A 25,308-nucleotide genomic window follows, 5' to 3' on the forward strand; every position below is an offset into this window, starting at 1 on the left:
AGAGTTAGGATTATAATGCTAGACAGCTGACAGTTCTACAACCAAAGGGCACTGCCTCACACAACAGAAAACAGAAGTTAAAAAATAAAACAAACCATTGTCCTCATATAGTTCACGTCAGTGTAATACACTGTAAAATGGCCCCATTTTTCATCTGTGTCTCTCTCCTTGCCTTCTTGTAATGTTGACTTGGCAGCTCCTCTGTTTAAGAAGGGGAATTCGTTTTCCTAGCCTTTGAATCTGGCTTGCTGTGGCCAACAGGACGTGGTGGGAGTGACTGATGCCCGTTCTAAGCCTGTGACTCAGGGGGCTTTGTGTGCCTCCGCTCTCCAGCACTACCACAAGCCCAGCTAGCCTGCTAGAGGACAAGGCACAGATGGAGGCAAGCTGTGTGAGCTCCAGCCAACTAGCTTGTAGTCCACCGCACACATGAGTGAGCCTAGTAAAGATCTGCTATGTCCAACCCCGTGCAGCAGAACTGCCCAGCTGACCCACAGACTTGTGGGCAAATATGAATGTTTATTATTGTGAGTCACTGGGGCTTAGTGTTGGTTGTTATGCGGTGTGATTGTGGCAGTCAATAACAATGGGGGCACTTGCGACAACGTGGACAGACGTAGAGGATATTAAGCTAAGGATACTTAGCTTTATATCCACAGTCAGATTGAAAAAGACAAATGCGGGGCGCCTGGGTGGCTCAGAGGGTTAAGTGTCTGCCTTCAGCTCAGGTCGTGGTCTCAGGGCCCTGGGATTGAGCCCTGTATCAGGCTCCCTGCTCTGCGGGAAGCCTGCTTCTCCCTCTGCCTCTATTGCTCCCCCTGATTGTACTCTCTTGCTGTTTTGTCGAATAAATAAATAAAATCTTAAACAAAAAGAAAAAGACAAATGCCATATGAATTCACTCATGTGGAATCTAAAAATACAAATGAATAAACAAAGAGCAGAATCAGACCTTTTAAAATTTAAATCAGAGAACAAACTGATGGTTGCCAGAGGGGAAGGGGGTAGGAGTGGGTGAGCAAAATGGGTGAAGGGGAGTGGGAGAGACAGGCTTCCAGTTAGGGAATGAATAAATCACGAGAATAAAAGGCACAGCATTGGGAATCCAGTCAATGATATTATAATAGCCTTGTATGGTAAGGAATGGTAGTTGAACTTGTGGTGAACATATCATAATGTATAGAGAAGCTGAATCACTATGTTGCACACCTGAAACTAATGCAACATTCTGTGTCAACTATTAAAAAAAATAACAGATATGGGCAGTGGTGCTGAAATTACCTAGGGTTCTTAGAAAACATGGGAGCTGTACAGCAAAGAGTGAGCTCCTTAGAGACAGGTATCATGCTCCTCTCAAGATGCAATCCACATGCTTAACCTATGACATGAGAATCATAGCAGCTTAAAGCTGGGAAGGACTCTACAGGGTATCAAGTCCAGTTCTCAATGTTTGTTCCCTGGGCAACTTCCCCTAAGTCGGCTTCCATCCTTTGTTTTAGGAAGTAGCAAGTTTGATTAAGCCTATTATTAACAAGTTCTTTTTCAAATGGAAGAAAAGTGTACATCCTTTTGCATAATCCAGCCCTTAGCTGGAATATTGTAAAAAAGGCCCTTTGCCTCTTTGGTAAATCCTTTCCCTCTCGACATTCCAGTTGCTCTCCTCTGGACACATTTCTCAATATGCCTTTTTATTATCTTATTTTTAATATTTTTTTTTCCTTTCCAAGTTTTTATTTAAAATCCAGGTAGTTAACATAACACTCCCAAACAACACCCGGTGCTCATCGGAACAAGTGAGCTCCTTAATCCCCATCATCGATTTCACCCATCCCCACCCCACCCCCGCCACCTCCCCTCAGGCAACCACCAGTTTGTTCTCTGTAATTAAGAGTGTTTCTTGGTTTGCCTTTCTTTTTTTCCCCCCATGTTCATTTGTTTTGTTTCTTAAATTCCACAGATGAGTGAAGTCATAAGGTATTTGTCTTTCTCTGACTTTTTTCTTCGCTTAACATTATACTGTCTGGCTCCATCCATGTCATTGCAAATGGCAAGATTTCATTCTTTTTTATGGCTGAGTAATATTCCGTTTTGTGTGTGTGTGTGTGTGTGTGTGTGTGTGTGTGTGTGTGTGTGTGTGTGTACAGTGGGCCTGGAACTAACATAGTGCTTGGGAACCCTCCCAGAAGAATACTGTGAGTCCATCACATCCTCTCCTCTGGACTCTAGAAAATTATACAAATGGTTAATCTCCAGCTTATCATCATTTATTCTTGTGTGATCTTTTAAAAATGGACTACTCTTCAGACAGGTCTCTCCTTTCCTTCACTTGGAAGATTGATTTTCTCAATCTAAATGCCCATGTGTCAGCAACTTTCATCAGGTCAATCAATGCCTTACCTTGAAGTAAAGCAATATATCAAATAATTATCTAATCGAAGCCCCAATGACAATGATGCCTAGTTTTGATCTTTTGGTCCAAGTCATAAATAGTTCCTGCATATCATTTGTCAGACAGAGGTATTAGGTAGAAATTTTAAATCCTCTGTTGAAGTCGTCCTGAGCAAACTATAATGCATGCACAAGCAAATGTCTAAATAGAATGGAAACATTACACTAACACCTTAGATTAGCCAGACTGAGATGACTCTGGTTTAAATGTAAAACTGTACTACCACTAATGATGGTATGCTATCAAAGGGCAGAGTCTCACCCATCACAAAATCTAGATGCTCAGAAAGGTTATACATACTTTTCACTACCCAGCTGCACATTTGAGTACTTCAGAAGTGTAATTAAGTTCAGGTCTGTCTTCCCCTGACTGAGGTACAATTTTCTGCATTCATAGCAAGGGAACAGAAATCCCAGTCTAGCTTTTCCCTTGTCATTTCTGAATTCCTTCAGCTCTTACTTTCTAATTGCTCTTCTTGTATCAAGGAAAGCAAATTTATCCTAGAACCTCCCAGGGCTTGCAGAACTCAGTGTCCCACACCTGTTCTTTAACTGCTCTGTTCAGAGACTTCTTTAAAAGGAGCCAGACCCTTGGTGCAGGGTTAGGCTTCTTCCCAAATGCCAAAACCTCCTGGAAACCCCTCACTGAATCACTACCCCACTGAGTCACAGATTCAGAAAGGCCAAATGTATGAGTCAGCACTGGGGAGAGGGGCAGTCATTGATTCCCCAAAAGAAATGGAGTACTTCCGTGATAATACACAGAGACTCAGGCAAAATTTCACCTTATGATTCACCAAAATCTCTTTATGAAGCCTTGCAGTAAGGTTTTCTATCCAGGCATGAAGCACGTTCACCTCAGTTTTATTTCTAGAGTTCAACTGCCAATATTAACCCAGTACTTACAACAGAACATCTGGAAAGTTCATGAATCTATTTGCCACCAGGTAGGCACCAAATCGGAAACAGCCAGCATAGGAAAAATACATCATTGCCTGGGTAATGGAAAATGAGATCCCGAAGATGTGCGCTTTCCTCAAAGAGTTTCTGAAAAGGAGACGTTAATGAAACTTACTTGACTTTCATTGCTCAACCCTTAAAACACAACATTTGCTAGATCAGCGGTGGGGCATGGCAGACAAAAATGGGTTCAGTTTCCAAAAAAAGTTAAGTTTGGTCCTCACTTTCCTACTTGTGAAAATTTAGGAAACTGCCTAATAGAGGATTAACTATACCTCAAAGTGTTGAGGTAAAGTTAAAATAAGCCAAGGAAAACATGAAAAGCCTGTTAGGGGTTCATAAATGGAAGTTCCTTCCCTTTCCCCCCACTTTGGACATACAAAATATGCACTCTAGAGTCAACATTCATTCAACACACATTTACCTTAACACCTACAAGCTGCAGGGACCATGCTTGGTGACACAGAGCAATGACTCATATTCTTGCCTTTGGGGACCCACCAGTCAAGTTGCCTATAATTATGCAGTGAAGGTACCCTATAAATAACATGTTAGGGAAAGAAAGGAGGACACACTGAACTCTCTGGGGGAGTGAGAGAAGGCATCACAAAGGCGTCAATGTTGGTGGATTTTCTGAGCCACATGACCTGGGTTTTGTGGAGGTAAGAGCAGGCTGGTGAGTGGGCAGCCCTATGGGCCCCCTACCTCTGCCTCAACCACGTCAACTCCATTTCCATCTGTTTCATATACTGGGATTTCAAATAAAAAGATCTTCAGAAAAAAAGACTCTAATTTAAAAAAATGTTTGAAAACCCATCAACCAAGTCCAGCTCTCTCCTTTTACTATATAAGAAACTGAGACTCAGAGAGGTTGGGCTTACTTTTTAGAACTGTCACTGGGTAAGTGCATTAAAGGAAATATGGAAGTTCTCCACTAGAGCAGCCTCAAGAGAGAAAGGAAAGGCATACTCAAGGAGCACCACCTCCTCTGCCCAGGCCCCACAGGTGCGTCACATTTCAGGTGCCATAGAGAACTCAGCCCCACTGAGAGCAAATAATAGGGTCATTAGCCAAACTTGGCATCAGAGAGACTGTCTTGTCTATCCTCTCCCGCTCTGTTTCCCATCAGTTGCCTGCTGTTACAGGATCTACCTCGGAGGGGTCAGGGTCTTGTGATTTCTCTCCTGGATAATTACAAGGGCTTCCCAGTTGGTCCCCTTCTAGTAGCTTCTCCACTTGTTCCCCACCTTCTGGCCAAAGTAACCTTTCTGAAAACAAATCTGATGACTGATAAGCCTCCCCACACTCCCCTCCCACTCTTCAGTGGTTATTACCTGTATGGTACTTGTAAACTCTGTGCATACATGTATTCAAACTTCTGCTCCCGGGTCAAAGAAACAACAGTTCGGAAGTTTTCGATTGCTTCAGTAGCAATCTGTAACAAAGAGCCCCCACACACAAAGGTGAATGAATAGTGGTGATCAGTGTGAATTCCATAAAAGAGATTAATAAAATTAATTTTATTATTACATATCACTATGAGCTTCTTCACTGAAACTAATTTATCAGATCAAATTTTAGATCTGGAAAGAAGATTGGCGAATTCGGTCTCCTCTTTATAGAGAGAGAAGCTAAGGCTTAAACAGATGAGGACACTTAGCTAAAGCCACATTGCTTTCTTTATAGGGGCAAAATTCACCTGAGAACTCAGTATTTTACATCTATCACAGTGCTCTTTCTTCTGTGACGGTCACATTTTAGGTTTATGATTATTTTACATATATTTTAAATGTGTGCTTATATTTTTCTCTTTATAATTATCATTCATGACAACTGAGGAATATTTGGAAAATACTGAAAAGATAAAAAAAGGCAAATAAAAAGCTCCATATATGTGTATCTTATATATATATTTTTTTCTAAGCATATATGTACTCAACAAAATTGGGACCAAATTCTCTTTTTGGCTTTTACATCATTATTTTTTTACCTTAATAAATATCAAGAGCATTTTCCAAGGTCATTAAATATACATTAATAATGAGATGTTTAATGGGCCACACAATATCCCAGCCAGTTAAGCATTTCTTTACAGTTGAACAAGGTTTTCCATTCTCTTCCTATTAAAAATAATGCTGTGATAAACATCCTTACACATAAACCTTTGTCCAAAGTAAATGATTTTCTTGAGAGAAGTTCTTAAAGTGAAATTACGAGGTCAAAGGGGATAAACGAGTTCTTAAGAAATGTGGCACATATCATCCATTTGTTTTCCAGAAAGTGTCTCTCATTCAGTTATTGTTTTAATTGAATGCAACTTCCAACAAGTCTTTGTAATTAGGACAAATATATCCTCTTGGAGTCTGGGTAAAGGACTGTGGAAAACATGAAAAATTCCAGTGCACAAAATGAGATTTCAGCATGCATCAGCCATGGGACTTTGAAATATCTCTCTGTGTCTTGGTCTCCTCATATGTTAAATGAGGGGGATGGACAAGAGGGTCTTGAAATCCCTTTTAACTCTGTAATTCCAAGAGAAATAATGTTTAAAAGTGTAAGTCTGAATTATAAATCAGTGAGTAAGGGAAATCACTCTTCTATGAAGATGTTCTTCCTTTCTCTGGTCTGTACACTGGTCAGAATGGATTTTTTTTTTTCTTTTTTTTTTAGAGCTGAAAGAGGGGCAGAGGGAGAGGGAGAGAGTCTTAAGCAGGCTCCACGCCCAGCACGGAGCCTATCATGGGGCTCGATCTCACGGTCCTGAGACCAAGATCTGAGCCGAAATCAAGAAGAGTCAGATGTTTTAACAGACTGAGCCACCCAGGTGCCCCATGTTTAGAAGTGAATCCAATAAGGACACATTCATTTACAGTTGAATGATTTACAGCTTAAAAATCATAAACATGAAACCTCACTTATTTCTTACTAAATCCTCTACAAATTACCTAACTTCAAAGAGAAAAGCAAATATTTGATACAACGTAAGTCAGTTTTAAAGAGTAATGCAAAGAGCTATTAGAAGAAAAACAATAATACCATGTACTTAAAAACAAAAACTTATTTAAAAAATAAAGTTAAAAATATCACACTCTGTCCCGACTAGGCCAAGAATATTGACTCATGTTTACCATAAACTACTGACAAAGATAGGAAAATGCCTAGATTCAATTCATGTTAAAATATTTTATAAAAATCTGTACATACTATGAAAATAATATACATTCATTTTAGAAAATCCTAGAAGTACAGAACAAAAAGTTAGAGGACCAGTACAGAACAGTACAGAACAAAAAGAGGAACAAATTCGCCTCCAGCCAAACCCGCACACAATCCTTGTTCAGACCCATGTTAGAAATATTTTCAGTGATAATGCTCCAAACAAACAGAAATGTTCTTTGCATTAGTAAGGAAATTCAACAAATTATAACAATGTCTGCTGAAAAACAGATTTTACTGTAAATTTCAATGTGGTTTCTAAGAAATATTTTCTGTGCACCACTTTCTAAGGCAGGTGTGTTTTGTGATTTGGTCTGTAAATGCGGTCACTTCATAGAGGGTGTAAACAGCCCAATACAAGTGAGTTTATGTGTCACAGGCCTCACATAGTGAGTAAAACAATATAGTAATCACTTCACAACCATCTTTATCTTGCCTCATGATGAAGCAATTAGGAAAAGGCTTAATTAGTACTCTGCATCTTCACAGCTTCACTTTCTCCAAGAGTTTTAAATAGAAACTCAGTAACCACTATGAGGAGACCTTCTTTTTTTTTTTTTTAAAGATTTATTTATTTATTTTAGAGAGAGACAGAGCTGGGGGAGGGGCAGAGGGAGAGGGCGAATCTCAAGCAGACTCCCCAGCACAGAGCCTGACCTGGGGCTCCAACTTCACAACCCACGAGATCACGACCTATGAGTTCATCACCTGAGCCGAAATCAAGACTCATATGCTCAACAGACTGAGCCCTCCAGGTGCTCCAAGGAAAGAGAACTTCTAATGTGAGAAGAGTAAATAGCATTGAGTTTTCTTTAGTAGCCATCATAAGCTAAATAATTTTGAAGAAAAATTATATATATATATTTTTTTCTAGAAAGAAAAAAAAAAACCCTGCTCACACTTCTCTCCCTATCCTCAAATAAACTGAGGTTTGATTATGGCTTTTATGTCTGAAAAGGAAAAGGCATCTATTTTATTAAGATGTTCGCTAGTCAATAATGTGACAGAAATCTACAGGGCACAGGCAGGGTAGAGGTTATGAGCAGGCTGCCACCACGTGATCTTGCTCTGGAATCCTGGGCCTGCTCTGTCCCTGTAAGGGCAAACCAACAGACACAGTCCTTTCCCTATGGAGCTTCTGTCTTAGTAGGGAAGACAGTATACTAATCAATAAACAAAGAAATAGAGAAACATCAAGGGCTGAGAAGTGTCATGAATTAATTCAAGGGTCAGGAAAGGCCTCTCCAAAGAGGTAATAATGCTGAGATCGGAATAATATAAAGGAACCAGCCATGGGAAGATCAGAGGGAGCCAGCTTGGAATGTTCCAGGAACTGAAAGGTGGCCCATGAGGCCAGAGCGGAGTGGGCATGGGAGAGAGTCGTGAAAGATGCCTTCATAGAAGTTGTCAGAGGGGGCTGGGTCAGGCAGTCTTATAAACCAGGGTAAAATGTTGATCTTCTTCCAAGTGTGATCAGTCAGAAGCCACTGGAGGGTTTTAGGTAGGTAACCAGTTAGCGTGATCTTATTTGTGTTTGTAAGAGATCAGTGTGACTTCTGTGAGAAGAATGGAGAAAGTGGGTGGACAAGAAAGGAAGGGGTGGAAGCAAGGAGGTCAGTTAGAACTATCGCTGTATGATTTGGGCAAGTTACCCGACTTCTCTGAACTGTGGGTTTTATCATCTAATAATAAGAATTCAAAGGAGTGATTAAGAGTATCAAATGAGAAAATGCATGCAGAGCTCCTCACATGATGCCTGGCATATAATAAATACTCAATGGTAACCCGGGAATTGGGAGTTTTGGGAGTTGATTTTCAAAACTACATGGACCGGATGGTCCTGCAACCACCACTTTCCCTACCTGCTTTTGCCAGTCTCATGAAACACCACTGAGAGCATTTATCTCACCTCCGACCTTTGCTCAGTGAACTTGCCACATTCGCACATATCCATGTCCATCTGCACCACTTCCTTGCCCCCCTGTGACAGAACTCCAAGAGTCTTAAATCTGATGGGCCACCTCAGAAGTGCTAACCTGTGGTGTCTAATGAATTATCTTCTAACTGAGTATCTTGATCACCTTCTTCCTCTAAACAACCTAAGGCTCCTCTCTGGGACATTCTGAACCCCTCAGGGAATGATGATACTATTAAATATTAACACATTTTCTTTTTATACATTTTGTCCTAGATTTTTCCATCCTCTCCTCACATGAAAAGTCAACACCACAGGTAGAAAAAGCAAGACAGTAGGGTATGAAATGGAGTGACTGGTCACAGAACATGTTCCCTGTCAGGGGCCGATGTGACAGGGGCCAACCCACAACCTGATGCCTGCTGAAGCTCGAGACTGGGCCTCTGATAGCCTGAAGGGAAGCCTCACATGAGGTCCTTCTCCCATACACTAGTTAGGAAGCACCAAAGGAATTCAGGAAGGAATTCTAAGGAAACAGGATAAAAAGTCTGAGGAGATGTCTGGGAGGTAGAAGACAAAGTGTCAGTGGTGATGATCAAGCTCCATGAAGAGGTACCCTCTTCATCATTCTTTATTCTCTGGTGCGGTGCCTGGTCCCCAAACAAAGTACTTCAGACACATGGCCTAGAGAGCCAGAGCCACTGGATCTTTCTGGGTCCCTGCCCCAACTCTTAGGAACCGTGGAGGGTCCACTAATAGACATATCCCTACCCAGTTTTGGGGGTCAGTCATGCTCTGACCACTTATATTTCCGCAATGATACAAACCATGTGCTATCGGATTTGTTTGGCCATCAGCAGAAACCTCCCTGTTTCTTCACAGAGGCACAACTTTGGATCCTGGTTCTGAGGCTTATCAGCTCTAAGGCACTGTGGCCATGACGCACCTGTGCCTCAGCTTCAACTGAAAAAGGAACTAATAATTAGAGCCTACTATTACTACCCTCTTAGGGTCACAATGAGGAGTAAACCATTGTGGAGGAAACAAGGTAAATGCCATACAAGCATTTATTTAAAAACAACAACAAATAAACAAGTATGTAGGAAGAGAAGGAGAAGAAGAAAAAGGAGTAGTAGCAGCACTATCCATTATAGGGTAAAGACAAACAGAAATAAGACGCCAGCAGGAGGCATGATAAAAAGGAACGAATGCTGATAATTTAAGCCTGATAGAATTAATACCTTTAGGACTTTTCCACATTTTTTAAAAAGATTTTATTTATTTATTTGCTAGAAAGAGACACGGTGAGAGAAGGAACACAAGCAGGGGGAGCGGGAGAGGGAGAAGCAGGCTTCCCGCTGAGCAGGGAGCCCGATGCGGGGCTCGATCCCAGGACCCCAGGATCATGACCTGAGCCGAAGCCTGACGACGCTTAACGACTGAGCCTCCCAGGCACCTGGACTTTTCCATATTTTAATTCCCCCCCAACATATGTAATCAAATGGGACTGCTTTCCTCAATAAAAGAATGGATTTCAGCTTGCTTGAGGGGAAGAAAGAGAGAGGGAGGGTGTGGGGAGAGAGGGTGTAAAGGAAGAGTGTGAAGGCGATGGTTTGAAATGAGAAAAGCCTAATAAAATTAGTTGTCAGCCTGTGAGCCTCAGAATTTGTCTGGCTCCTTTTCTTCAGTTTCCAATCTTCTTCCAATGCAATGAGACTGCTTTAAGGAATGGTCATAAAAACATTCTCCGAGCATAGTAAGTAGTAGTAACAGAACAACACTGATTAGAATATTTTACTCTATTAGATCAGCAGTTGTATTTAGGTTGACTCACCTTCCCAGCACCTTCCAGTTCTTTCTTATCTTTCAGTGCTTGTCCAGACAACATTTTCATTTCAACAACTCCTGCTATTGCAATAATGGGTACAATTGCTAAGAGCAAAAGTGTTAACTGCCAGCCATAGATTAAAGATATAATAATGCCTGTCCCAAGATTTGCTATATTCTGGGTAATTACAGCAAGCCTGGAACCTATAGCCTACAAAAAAAGACACAAAACAAATTAGAGAAACAATTTCATATTCTCTTTAAAACCTATGCCTATATTTTCTTCAGGATTATGACAATTCAGTTTCATGAAATTCTATTAATTATCTTTTCAGTTACAAAATAAAAATGAAAGGTTTGCTTATAAGTTTATTTGGTTTCTAAAATGAAGATTTCCATGACTTCAGAGTAAATACTGAAAGAAGAAGATCAATAATTCAGAGTTAAATTACATATTTCTATCTCTTCTAATTTGTTTTTTCTAAGGAGGCTCCATGCCAATGCGGGACTTGAACTCGTGACCCTGAGATCAAGACCTGAGCTGATATCAAGAGCCGGACATTTAACCAAATGAGCCACCCAGGCATCCCTCTCTTCTAATTTTTAATACCAAGAAAATTTTCATTAATCAATGAAACCATGATCACTAAAGCAAGCTCTTGAAATCAACAAGACAAAATAGTCTGACAGTTGCACTGGAAATGTTGGAAATTTCCAACATTAGATGCAAAGCTACTCATAAGTTAAGCCTAATATTTGTCGTTAAGGATATCCAAATATGGGATGCCTGGATGGCTCAGTCGGTTGAGCATCTGCCTTCAGCTCAGGTCATGATCCCAGAGTCCTGGGATCAAACCCCGAGTCGAGCTCCCTGCTCAGTGGGGAGTCGGCTTCTCCCTCTGCCTCTGCTGTTCTCCCTGCTCCTGCTCTCTCTCAAATAAATAAGATATTTTAAAAAAAAACAGATATGCAAATATATCTGGGCCTATTTGAGATGCTTATTGTGTTTAATTTAACCTGCAGTTGATTTGGAAAAACTACACATAGCTGAAAGTAATGGAATTTAATTTAGATATTAATCGGGCAACAGAGCCTTTAGTTTGAATGCCAGAGGGGGTGTGAAGCATGACTTTTAGTAGCATGCTGTGACTTCCAGTTCTAAAGCCAAAAGTCAAACTATAAAGTCAATTCAGTCTACTACTCCATACCGTACTTCTCTCCTCTATGTTAGAAACACCCGAGCCCTCAGTCCATTCCAAAGTCCAGCTATGGTGCCCAGATCTGGATATAGCCCATGTTTTTTCCACTCTCAAAGTTCCCTCTGCCTGAGTGGGACCAGACTCAGGTATAGATTACGAGGCAGTGGAGTTCAGACTGGTCACAACCTCCTCTGTGACTTTGGACAAATTTCTCTCAACCCTCAAAATGAGCGAATACATTGATTAATAACCCAAACTTCTTTCAGCCCTAAATGTTAAGGACAGAATCCTTTATAACCCCTTCTCCATCACTCCAGTACCAACCCACTGAAATCATTCAACATTTGTGTGATAGAAACACTAGACCCGTAATTAGGGGGCAAGGGTGTTACAACTACCAGGAGCCTCTGTACATTAAATTCTATACCAGGAATTGCACCAGACAGCATGAATAATGGAGCAGTTTTTTTTTTGAGGCAGTCACTGAGTTTATATCAAAGGGATGCTTAACCAAATTTGGCTTAAGTCAAAAATGAAGTGGATTTCAGAGCCAGCTCTCTGCATTTGCACACTTTTTTTATTTTTTTAAGATTTCATTTTTTTATCTGACAGAGAGATAGCAAAAGCAGGAACACAAGCAGGGGGAGTGGGAGAGGGAGAAGCAGGCTTCCCGCAGAGCAGGGAGCCCGATGAGAGGCTTGATCCCAGGACCCTGGGATCATGACCTGAGCCGAAGGCAGATGCTTAACCGACTGAGCCACCCAGGCTCCCCTTGCACATTTTCAACCTGAAAGTCAAAGGTTACAACCCAGAGTCCATGGCACAGGGACAATGTAGACTGCTCCTGTTCTCAGAATCTACAAGTCCTACCCAGAACTCATTTCCCACAGCAACTGACTGAGAGAAGTGCTCAGAACATCCCCCCAAGTTCATGGCAGGTGAATGGTTCTAGCACATTAACCTTTCAGACTTATGAATGTTTAGGTTTGCATGGCAGTCAAGGCCATGAAAATAAGTAAAATGGATCAGAGATGACAAATTCTTCTCTCCTGTACATGAAGGGTGAACGAAAAGATCAAGAACCTTAAGCTGGTGGGGTGTGGGGAGATTAAGGTCCTTGGCTTTACCTGATTTAGCACTTAGAGGTCATGGCACTGGTACCATTCCTTATTCTAAAGACTAACACGGTTCCACATCTATTCCTCATATAGAGTAGGAGTCTAGAGTTCTGCAGATCACAATGAATGGGACAGCATAGATTCGTAGTAGCCTGGTAATTTTCATTTCAAAAAGTAAAGCTGAGAGAAGATAACACTCCCAAAAACCACAGCCTAAGTGTGAAACAGGGTCAGACAAAAATAGCCTGGCTCTTGAAACCCGCTAAGACCCCTCGTTACCTCTCCACCCCACTGTATATTCAAGTAATTCTATCTTACTTCCTCCTCTGCTTCCAAACACGGCCATATTGCTTGAAGTCTAATTTGAAACATTTGTGCTTACTGAAAAAAAAAATCCCATTTCCTGAGCCTCTTTCTGAAATTAGAAACATTTATAACTTTATCATCTCCTCAACCACCTTCTCCAGGGGGAGGGGGGCGTGGAATCTTAAGTACATAGTGGTTTTTGATCTCTACGTGGCTCTCATTTGCTTTTTTCCCTGCAGAATTCTAGTCCTAAAACCAAAATAAAACTTAAAAGCTCGCTATTCCATAGGCAAAATACTGAGATATATTTTCTCCTGATTTCTTTCTAGCAGAATTATGCTACTGACTAAAAACTACATCTGAGAAAATGTTTCATTGGCGGTCAAGTTAAATATGAAGAAAATTTAACCAAGATAAGCATTATCACTAACTATATACACACAAACTTGAGTTAGCCCTGCCTTGGGTGGAATGACTTTTGACAGTACTGCTTACCTTGGGTATTTTTTTATATAAAAAATTAATTTCACTACTTCCCACTGTGGAATAGAGATACCCACACAGATGGGTGTGTGTGTGTGCGCACACATATATACAGGTAAATGTTACGTGTGTGTATGTATATGCATGTCTATAGGTGTGTGTATATATATTTACACACTACACACATCTGCCCCATCATAAGCTGGTCAGCTGGTAGCATTAAGTGGATACAACTGTCCTGTCTTGGCCAATTTATGGTAACGGCTACACGGGACTTCCGTGCTTCTGATGGCACTCACAGACCTACTTGCTTCCTCTTCCCTGGTTCTTGATGAGCCACTGTGTGAAGTTCTGGAGAACAGTTCTGACCCGGTGGCTCACACAGAGGTGTGCAGGCTAGCGCAGCTGTGAGAGCGTGAGTTTGAAGAAACAAATGGAAAGCAGCCGGTCAACACCAGCAGGCAAGCGGGGGCTACCAGAGCTCCTGCCAGGGTCTGAGGGGCTCACAGACAACAGCAGGGGACAGGGCTGGCTGTCAGTCCCACAGACACAGGAAGGGACTATGGCTTAGGACAGGCCATAACCCCAGAGGAATTTTAGGGGAAGGAAGAAGGACTGAGAGCACACAATGCCCACACTGTGCCTGCTCAGGGTTCTGCCACCCGGCACGGAGTCAGCGTTTCCTCTAGGCTGTGTCCTCCACCCCAAATGGGGTATGGGACGTGTGTGTCCATGTGGGCCCATGATACATACAACCAGGTCTCTGTGAAGGGTATACTAAAGTGATGGTGGCAAAGTTTAGGGAAAACTGGACTTCAGAAATTTCAGGATACAATTTGTCCACACTGATCATGATCCCCAAGAATGGCTCTTGAAGGGAGGGACCAAAATGGATTGACCCCAAGCTCACGGACTGATTCTCATGCCAATTTAAATTAAAAAGAAAAAAAGAGAGAGAGAGAGAGAAACTAATGCTTTATGTCTTCCACCTACCACCCACTTCTCTTTACCATTTCCCAAAAAGTCCTTTACCGCCGTATCCAACTGTGTTCGTCCTCTTTTCTCTTTTCTCTTGAGCCCACTCCCAACAGGCTTTGCTCCCGCCACACCCTTGAAACAGTTCCTGTCAGAACCCTCAGCACCTCCGTGCGGCTGCAGCATGGTAAGATGTTCAATCACCTTGCAAGCTCATCAGCAGTATCTGATATCCTAGATTGTTCCTCCTGAAAGTACGTTTTCCATGTAGTTTCTAGGACACTGCTCACCTCCCTCACTGGCTGCTCCTTCCCAGTCCTCTGCAGGTCCACCCTCAGAACCCTGACCTCAGGGCCCAGGACTTGCCAGGGGTCTCTACCTACATAAGCTTCCTTGGCTATCTTCCCCAGTCTCCTGGTTTACAAGCCACCAATGCACCACACATCTCCAAAGGTCTATTTCCAGACCAGACTTCTGTGCTCAGCTCCAGACTTGCACATCTAATCTGCTTTCTTGACATCGCCTCTTGGACTTCTCATTGGGGATCTCAAACATACCATGTTCCAAAAAGAACTCTCAACTGTCCCTCAAATCCGTTCTTTCAACAGGCTCCCGATCTCATTAAAAAGCAACTCCATTTTTTAAGGGATGCAGGTCAAAAACTGTGGGGACATTCTATATCTCCATTCTCTTATACCCTACATATAACCAACAAATTCTGTTGGCTGTACCTTCAAACTATGTCCAGAATCTGTTTACTTTTTGTCACCTTCACGATGACCCCCCAGCCTAAAACATTATCATCCCTCCCCTGATTTATGGCAATAGAGTCTCTGCCTCCACCCTTGCCCCCTTCAGCCTAGTAATACAGCAGCCTTTAAAACTTTCAGATCCCATCACTCCTGGGTTCAAAATCCTACAATGGTTTCCCTTCTATTTCCAGATATAATGCTGATCTCAATTCTTATGACTCTTCCTTTCACTCGCTTTGCTCCAGCCACACTATCCTCTTTACTGTTTCGGGAACAGTTATGGAAATGCTCCAGCCTCAGGTCCTTAGCACTTGCTGATCCTTCTGTTTAGAACACACCTCTCGGGGCGCCAGGGTGGTTCAGTCAGTTAAGTGTCTGCCTTCGACTCAGGTCATGATCCCGGGGTCCTGGGATCGAGCCCCACATCGGGCTCCCTGCTCCACGGGAGGCCTGCTTCTCCCTCTCCCACTCCCCCTGCTTGTGTTCCCTCTCTCGCTGTGTCTCTCTCTGTCACATAAATACATAAAATCTTAAAAAAAAAAAAAAAAAGAACATACCTCTGTCTGCATCTACAGGGCTAGTACCTTGCCCTCATTCAGGCCTCTTGCATGTACCACCTTATCTTCGAGGCCTTCCTTACCTGACAACTAGAAAGCCCCTACCTATACTTCTTGCTGCTATTTTTTTCCCGTATCACTTAATGATGATCTGACCTACTGTGTAGACACCATAAGGCCAGGGTTGTCTGCTTTAGGAAGTTCAAAGTTATTTCAAGCAGTGCATATTTGGCCCTGCTAGGTTCTATACAACTTGGTCTAAACCTCAATGTTTGTTGATTTGTTTGCTTTAAGCAAAGAAATCTGTATTAAAACAATTCCCAAGATTTATATTGTAATTTAAAACTCTGTGTGCTTCCACATTCATAACCTAATTTATACTTACAGAAGCCCCATGTATTTGATAGAACAAACTTTAATATAGAGCCACCATATAGCAAAACTAAAAGATTAATAAGGTTCAAGGGAGGGAAAGACACGGCAGAGATCACACGCTTTTTCTTCAAATCCTGCATCATCTTGTGGATTTTTGTTACCAACAGTTGTAGTTGTAGAAGAAACTGTCACTCCCTCCGCAAATCAACACCTCCTGGTTCAACAGTTTCTAGTTAGAGCAATTAAAGAGAGTCATACAGCAGTAAAATTTGAGCTTTATAACCTGATAAAGTTGTTCCTTCTACCATTGCTTTAATTTTTTGATGTGCTTCTCATTTCTTTCAACCTGTTTTTATTATTATTTATTTTTTTTATTTTTTAGAGAGAGAGAGCACATGCACAAGCTGGGTGGGCAGGGAGGGACAGAAGGAGGGGGAGAGAGAGAATCTTAAGCAGGCTCTACACCCGCTCAGCGGGGAGCCTGATGTGGGGCTGGATCTCAGGCCCTGACAGCATGACCTGAGCCGAAATCAAGAGTCTAATGCTAGGGGCGCCTGGGTGGCTCAGTCGTTTAAGCGTCTGCCTTCGGCTCAGGTCATGATCCCAGGGTCCTGGGATCGAGTCCCACATCGGGCTCCCTGCTCCGCGGGAAGCCTGCCTCTCCCTCTCCCACTCCCCCTGCTTGTGTTCCCTCTCTCACTGTGTCTCTCTCTCTGTCAAATAAATAAATCTTTAAAAAAAAAAAAAAGTCTGATGCTTTACTGACTGAGTCACCCGAATGCCCCTCAACCTGTTTTTAGATTTTTCTTCCCTCTCTTCTAAACTGCAGTGCTCCTAAACATTCATACAGAAACTACATACATTCTTTTTTTTAGTAGCAATTATAGTTTTCTGTTGATTTCTGTTCCAACTGATCCTGCATGATATGCTGATAAATACTTCCTTTTATAAATAATTATCCTTCCATGTGTATCCTGTTAATAGCAGGTCTAACTAGTAAATAACAAAAGAAGCTTGTAAATTATATATACACACTATACAGTTTACATTTAAACAGTTAACATTTTTGCTATGAGGCACATGATTTATTGTGTTAAATATTTATCTAATATTTTAATAATAATGAGAACACCTATAATGAGAAAATTAATTTCATGCTGAGATCCAAAATGGTCAATTAAGACAAACAGAAAGGAGGCACATACCCCTTTAACTTGAGCAGCGTCATTGGCAAGCCTGGTTGTCAATGCTCCAGTGGTGTTTTTAGGGTCATCAAACCAGCTCACATCCTGTGGCACAGAAAATGATTTTATTATCTTAAAGCTCCACTTATGAGACCCTTAGCTCTTGAGGGCAAGGACAGGGTCAGGTTTGTTATCACTTATATCCCTTGCATTTAGCTCTCAGGATTTGACATTCAATAGACAATAAAGGGACTTAATAGACACATACATAAATAATTTCATTTGTCAAAATAATTTTTTGAGTGCCGGCTACTTAAGACATGCATTTTATTTATTTTTAAAGATTTCATTTATTTATTTGATAGAGAGACAGCAAGAGAGGGAACACAAGCAGGGGGAGTGGGAAAGGGAGAAGTAGGCCTCCTGCTGAGAAGGGAGTCTGATGCAGGGCTCGATCCCAGGACCCTAGGATCACAACCTGAGCCAAAGGTAGATGCCCAACGACTGAGCCACCCAGGCGCCCCTACTTAGACATCCAAATAGAGAGACTGAATAGGCAGTTTAGGTAACTGTGGTTCAGGGCAAAATAAATGAATTGGGTTTTAAAAAATCAACAAAAGAAATCTAGATTAAAATTTAAGATCAACATAAAACAGGATTTTTTGGTAAAGCCATTTACCTTTTAATTTTTAGTTTTTTAAATTTAATTTTATTTAAATTCAATTAATTAACATAGAGTGTATTATTAGTTTCAGAAGTAGAGGTCAGGATTCATCAGTCTTGTATAATACCCGGTGCTCGTATCACGTGCCTTCCTTAATGCCCATCACCCAGTTACCCCATCCCCTCCAGCAACCCTCAGTTTGTTTCCTATGATTGAGAGTCTCCTACGGTTCGTCTCCCTCTCTGATTTCATCTTGTTTAATTTTCCCCTCCCTTCCCCTATGATCCGGTTTTGTTTCTTAAATTCCACATATAAGTGAGTGATATGATAATTGGGCTTCTGTGACTAACTTATTTCACTTAGCACAATACCCTCTAGTTCCATCCATGTCGTTGCAAACGGCAAGATTTCGTTTTTTTGATGGCTGATAATATTCCATAGTTTGGCTATCGTGGCCATTGCTGCTATGAACATTGGGGTGCAGGTCCCCCTTCAGATCACTATGTTTCTATCTTTTGGGTAAATACCCAGGAGTGCAATTGCTGGGTCATAGGGTAACTCTACTTTTAACTTCTTAAGGGACCTCTATATTGTTTTCCAGAGTGGCTGCACCAGTTTGCATTCCCACCAACAGTATAAGAAGGTTCCCCTTTCTCTGCATCCTCACCAACATCTGTCGTTTCCTGACTTGTTAATTTTAGCCATTCTGACTGGTGTGAGGTGGTATCTCATTGTGGTTTTGATTTGTATCTCCCTGATGCCGAGTGGTGTGGAGCATTTTTTCATGGGTCTGTTGGCCATTTGTCCATTTACCTTTTTAAATACATAAGTACTAAAAAGATTGTGAGTTTGAAGTATGAACTTATATCCTTAATAAAAAGAAAAAAAAACTATGGTCCTGTTATCTGTACTGGTGATTTGCAATTAAAGCAGTATCTATCATTTTTCCCAAAATATTTAAGAAAAAAGAAAGTGTTATAAGTTATTATAGCACGTATCACATAACTTCCTTGAAGACAGGGACTGTTGAGGCTTGAACACCTGACAACACTTCATATTATGGCTCTGAAGCGGAAGGTCCTTAATATGTATTTGCCAGACTTAATAATGTATGGAGAGGGCATTACACAAATCATCAACTCAGCTTGCAAAGTATAATGGACCCAGAAGCCAGCCTGGGGGTTGGGAGGGTAATGGGGCATTTGGCTCTGGACCAAGATCAGCCTCGATCCTAAACGGAATCTGTTATGAATACGGTTTGACTCAGAGTCCTAGGATAGGGCCGCCATCAAATAGTGCTCTGTTCCTCATTCAAGCCAGTCCTGGCTCTGTCAGTCACTGGCTAGCAATTCCCACAAATACGCTTCTTTTTAAGTCACGGTGGCACTGGTGAGAAAGAATAGAGGAACCAAAGACAGCCTGGAAAATTTAACTGTCGTCTAGAAATCCTAACATGGCAAACGGATGCTTCTCAGCTAGGGTTCCAGGACCCCTGGCACATCCAGGGCATCTTCCGGAGCCTCATTTTATTCACTGGCAAGTGAGCAGTGATTTTAAAATGGAGAGTTATAAAGTCACATACAAAATTTTCAGGACTGGTAGAGAAACTTTCTCTTTGAACTGGGCTGCTTTGGGTGACATTCCCAGAAGCTCCTTCCGCCTTTCCTTAGGAAAACATTCACAACTGCCTGTTGTTAGGTTTTTGAAGGTTTGAAATATAAGAGGCATTCCAGTAAGCCCTTACCAACTTGTTACACTAGGGTGTGAATTACTGTATCAATCTAACCCCAGCAAAGAAACTGGGGGAGTAGGGATACATTTTGATTTGTGGAAAGACAGGGTTCAGGTGGCATCTCTTAGTGGGAAGAAACACAAATGTCTTGGGTTTCCCAGGGGAAAGAAGGAAAGGAAGAGAGAAAAGGGATGAGGGGTGCTCCCTCCTCTGCCTCCAGCTGCCATGACAAAGGCTGGGGGTGCACCTGCTCTGGGGACTGTCTGTGGCATTCCCATTCCTTGTCCCACCCACAGCGGACAGACAGCAGGGCCTCTGAGCCAGACCTGGGGGGCGGCCCAGGCACATCTCTGAAGGGAGGCGGAGGGAAGAGCACCTCAGGAGCTTGCTCTGAGTAACCTGACCGCACTCCCACTACATGAGACCGTGGGCACAAGCAGGGAGCTCTGCACAGCCCAGGCACAATCCTCAACAGACATACCTGTCTCAGCATCGATCTGAAAACCATGTATCGGAGCCGCTTGGTGAGGATCTCCCCCGCTTTGCCAAACATGAAGCCCTGTGAAGGAGAACACGCCACAAGAAAGGAGACTTGTCAGAGACCCCGCCACTGATGACAAAGAAGGAGGGAGACTGGATATCACTGCTCAGAGGACACGAGACAAGGTCGGAAAGGCCGATGTCGGGCGTGGCTATGTTTCGGTCACTGGGTACCATGGTACATAGCCACACGGGGAGTATGGCCAGGAGGGCCCAGTTTTGAAATGATCACTGCCACCCCCCGTTACTGGCAGGCTGATGAGGGATTTTTAGTAAGTGTGTTTCTTTGTCCCTACTCCTATCCTTATTATTTCTCCCAGTGACCCAGGGTCTGCCACCCAGGAAGATCAAATTGTTTCCAAGGCGGGGGTGCTCGAAGCAGGGTGGCTGTATTACGTGTCATCCAAACCAGGACACTTTTGAGAATGCCAAAAGAATGCTGTTAAGAAATACACCAGGACCTGAGGTGTCATCCAGGAAAACAGAAATATTCAGCCACTCCAGCCATAAAGGATGCAGAGAACAAAGATACCAAATTCCTAGTTTCCAAGTTAAAATGAACTAAAGTCTAGGAGCAAAACAGGCTGGGGAAGAAGGCTGACCAAGAGAGAATTTTCTGCCCTGTACCTCCCCTTCCCCCAAGGATCTAACCTTCTGTGTCTGGGAGGAAGGAGGAGCTACTCTGGGAAATAAAGAGTCCCATGTGAGCGTGCTGCCATGCCCAGCCACATCCGGGGAGGAAGGGCAACAGAAACCTCATCCCAATGGGTGTGGGGATACAGGACTAGGAAGAAACAGTGCTCCCCATCTTTCTGGTGCTCTGGGAAGTGGCAGTCTACGGATAAGGCTCCCACACAATGGCATGGGGAAGCCGAGTGGAAATGGCTCATGGTGCATCAGGAGAGGCCCTAATAACAGCCCAATTCCCTGCAGAATCAGAGATGTGGAAAAGGGCAGTTACATGTGCACTCATCTAGTGTGTGGACATTAGTGAGAGAGGGAAGAAACACAGGCAAGGAGCACAAGTGAAGAAAAAGCCAATTCTTCTGACTGGTTCTGATAGAGGAGGACAGCTAGGTGGGCCCTACCAGTTGCCAGCATGAAGCAGGCAGGCACATGATGTCCACAGACTGTCCCCCTCTGCACCCCTCTGCTAACACAGACACTGATCCAGGAGAAGAAGGAAAGGGAGAAATGCTAGATTCATTGAATTAAACCCTGAAACTACTAAAACAATTTAATTTACCTAGAAATGGCCAGATTAAGGTTTCTGTTACTAGACTTAATGAAATGTGAATTATCTTGCTCACTACAGGAATATTACCATTATTTTTGTTGAGACCTGGCTGTTGAGTGCTTAGTCTCACACTGTACTTATATAAAGTACCTATATGCATACATAGGACAACCCTTTTAGTGATGGAAGAATGTCACCTTTATGACAACCATATAATCACCACTTTACAAAAGAAACTGAGGTTTAGTTGCCAGAGGACCCAACTGTAAGTTGGCAGACGTGGAACGTGAATCTGGGTGGATGAGAATCCTAAGTAGAATGGGAACCCAGAGCCTGAAATTTTATCACCCACAGAGCTCCCTCCTTTTGTTTCTAAGTGAGGGGCTGGGCATTCTAATGCTGTTGACCACTGTGCCATCTCTACAGTTCTGAGGTCCTATAATTTAGAGCCTTTGCTTCCACTCAGTTTTGCCAGGCAAGTCAGGCTCCTGTCTCCCCAAGCATCATCATATTATAAAGCTATTGCTTTCACTGCCTTTGCTTTACCAGTTTAAATCTCCAAAGTTTAAGGGAGCAGCTCAAAGCCTACCACCCTCAAAATCCCTTAGCCAACTTCACACTCAGGAATCTTTACGTTCTACGGCATTAACAGTTGCCACAGCAATCTTGCATATAGTTAAAGTGTTACATCTATTATGCTTAGGTCAATTTGCCCAATAAGATTTTAAGTACTTAGTAATGAAAGAGCTCATTCAGTCATTTTTCTTTTATATTTCTTATAATGTCAAAAAAAAACCCTTTCTATTTAAAAAATTAATACATGCTTACAACCCATTAAATAAAGAGACCTATTCAGAATTTTATCTTAAAAAATTACACGTGGCTAACATCTATTCCTTCTATAAGTAACTGAGTCTTTGCTACTGCCTCACACAGTAGGCCTGGGAACTTGATCACATCATTTCTTTTTCTTTTTTTTTTCCTTTTCTTTTCTTTTCTTTTCCTTCTTCTCTCTCTCTTTCTAAATGGTGCAGTTGTTTAATTCCTAAAATCCTGATTTGAGGTATCCATTCCTACAGGAACTAGTTGTGTTTCCTACTGTAGCCAGAAAGATTTGTTTGGATACAATAAAGCTAGCTTTGTAATTTATAATACACACACACTCATGGAACACTACATCAAAAACTAATGATGTACTGTATGGTGATTAACATAATAAAAAATAAAAAAATACACACACACACACACACACACACACACATTCCTTCCTTTGATTCTTCCGGCATTCCTAAGTTTGTGTTAAAAGTTTCAATAAGAATTTTTTCTCCAGTCTGCAATGGGGCAGACATCACGCTTGGGCAACCTTAAGGAATCCATTCAAATTCATGAGAACCAGACACTTATCCTAAGAAGACGTGAAGAACTAACTGCTGGTACTCTCACAAGGAGTGCTTCTGTGTTAGAGAGTGTAGAAGGTGCAAAGAGGTCCTGGAGTTGTATTCTGAAGATTTGTTCAGGAAGGTTGGTGTGAGCAGGCTTCACCCTCTGGGGGACTCAATGGCAAATAAGTCCCTGGCCTGGGGACAAGAGCTTCTTCTGGAGGAAGGAAAACCTAAGAGATTGGTGTAGGATGCACCAGAAGCTCTTCTAGGTCAAACTTTTTTTTTCAGGATCTAGCTTTACAAATGAGCTTGTTGCCTCTGAGGATAGGAGTCCTCTCATCCACGCTTCAAACGTTACAGGAAACAATTTCCTTCCTTCAACTTTACCAGGTGGGCTATTTATCACAACAGAACAAAGGGGGACAGGCCTTTTAAAACTGATGTTGAGACTGGCAGTCATGATGATTCCCCCGGCTATAATCGCAGACATACCAACGGTAGCATCAATCCTGGTTGCAATGGCACCTCTGTGAGGGAATCCAGGAGCTCCTTGCAGATAAGGACCTCCTTATAATATGCAAACGAGCCTTTCTGATTATGGAACGTTGTGTGTTCAAGGCTTCTGGGAAAGAGCTAGGTCTATGACATTTGTTCTCTTTCATAGGCTTTGCGTCACAGAAAAAGGTTTTGAAGTCTTGATCCTCTGAGTAGCTTTACATTTATATGAGGACAAAGGTTTCCAGGAGCTGTCTTCACTTTTCTTCATGAGCTGGTCAAAGAGGAGTCTCATGTCCTTACGATAGCTAGGGCTGGGGGGAGAATGGTCCTTATGAATGACCTTCTCGGAAGACACCGACCTCGGTGGCAGCCATGGCTCCCTCGCCTGTAGGGACGTGCCCGCCCAGGGCAGCGGAGGGCTCTGGGCATGCGCAGTCCCACGGCGCTGCTCGGCAGCCTGGATCGGAGGTTCAGCCCGGCTCCGCCAGACTTCGGCCGCCTGGCCGCCCGTCGGATGGCTCCTCCGCAGGGAGAGCGCACGTGACACCGGTCACATTAGGCATTTTAATCATCAAGAGGAAGGTACTAATATCCCTATCTTACAGATGAGGACACTGAGGCTTAGTTTAAATTATTTATTTGCCCAAAACCACAAAATTAGGAACTGGTACAACTCATACACAAACCAAAGTCTAACACCAAAACCAACGCTGCCTTACCATACTAAACTTTTAGAGCCCTTAACTTCTTTGCAATTCTGTTCCGGCTAAATGATGTGCAAGCTGTATAATCTGACTCTTTACAAATGGGTCTACAGTTTCTGTTTAAGACTGACATTCCTCCATCATCAAAAAGGTTCCTTCTCCTTTAGCAAAAGGTGAATGATAAACTCTTCAAACATTTTTTAATCAAGTGTGACTTGCTTACAGTATCTTGCTTTTTGTTGTTTTCAGGTCATACCCAGACATTCTGAGTATTTAAACTGACTGGCAGTACTTATATCCAAACTTAAGCCCAGGGTTCCCCTGAATTCCATTTTTGAGTCCCCAGCTTTCATTTCTAGTCATCATATTAGATCAAATACCCTCTTCCTTCTGATTTCATTCGTATTTCATTTGGGGGAGGTGATGGTGGGAGGAGAAGGTAAGCAAGTGCTTCAATGGAAGCAAAACATCTTTGTTTTAAAATATTTTTATTTTTTAAATATTCATTCATTCATTCATTCATTCATTCATTTTTGAGAGAGAGAGTGTGTGTGTGAGTGGGGCGAAAGGGCAGAGGGAAAGGGAGAGAGAGAGAATCAAGCAGGTTCCATGCCCAGCATAGAACCTGAGTTGGGGCTCGATCCCACCACCCTGAGCTAAAATCAGGAGTTGGACACTTCACTGATTGAGCCAGCCAGGTGCCCCAAAACATTTTTGTTTTAAATATGTCAAAGAAACTTGGTTGCTAATAGTCCAGTTAATAGAGCAAATTACATAAATGTTTAGAAATTTCCCCAGCTCAGTAAGAATGCATTCCCCAAAATGAATAAAGGGAAAATGCAGACACTTACCTGGAGGAAAAATGTAATAAAAGAAATAATTCCAAGGACTAGGAACAATAAAGAAAACATATTACTGTTCTGTCGTTTTGTTTCAGGAATCTCATCTCTGGTGAAAACCTGTTGAGAAAATATTTAAAGGTTTTTCAGTTCAAAGACTAAGGAACTCACCCATTTCCCATCAAGCACAACATTTGGAGGTTAAGATAGGCTTAGTATAATGGAAGTCAGGGCTGGTTTCCCTAATGCCAAACCTAAAGGTGTGAGAACTTTGCCCTCCTTAAGGGCCAAGAATGGGTCTGTTGCTCCTAAAGGGTCCCAATACTTTTTCTGCTTATACTCCCTCTTGGAGTAATGAGTGGCACAAGGGCCACACCAGCTATGTAAAGTAGAAATG

At 42.3% G+C, this 25,308-nt stretch overlaps 1 protein-coding gene and 1 pseudogene across 1 annotated transcript in view; both read right to left on the reverse strand.

The window, feature by feature from the left end:
• Positions 1–25,308, reverse strand: part of ABCB1 (ATP binding cassette subfamily B member 1) — a 106,835-nt gene that overhangs the window by 11,150 nt on the left and 70,377 nt on the right. Inside the window, exons 17-22 of the mRNA XM_028118237.2 lie at positions 24,924–25,031; positions 20,193–20,270; positions 17,337–17,420; positions 10,374–10,577; positions 4,743–4,843; positions 3,355–3,495 (exon numbers count right to left, since the gene is read on the reverse strand). Of these exons, the coding sequence (XP_027974038.1) occupies positions 3,355–3,495; positions 4,743–4,843; positions 10,374–10,577; positions 17,337–17,420; positions 20,193–20,270; positions 24,924–25,031 (716 nt within the window). The remainder of the gene's footprint in view (positions 1–3,354; positions 3,496–4,742; positions 4,844–10,373; positions 10,578–17,336; positions 17,421–20,192; positions 20,271–24,923; positions 25,032–25,308) is intronic.
• On the reverse strand, positions 23,136–24,336 carry LOC148162495 (acyl-coenzyme A thioesterase THEM4 pseudogene; annotated as a pseudogene).

The sequence above is a fragment of the Eumetopias jubatus genome, unplaced genomic scaffold, assembly GCF_037043125.1.
Source record: "Eumetopias jubatus isolate StellerSeaLion01/CBP00866 unplaced genomic scaffold, mEumJub1_p1.0 scaffold_14, whole genome shotgun sequence".
NCBI lineage: Eukaryota > Metazoa > Chordata > Mammalia > Carnivora > Otariidae > Eumetopias > Eumetopias jubatus.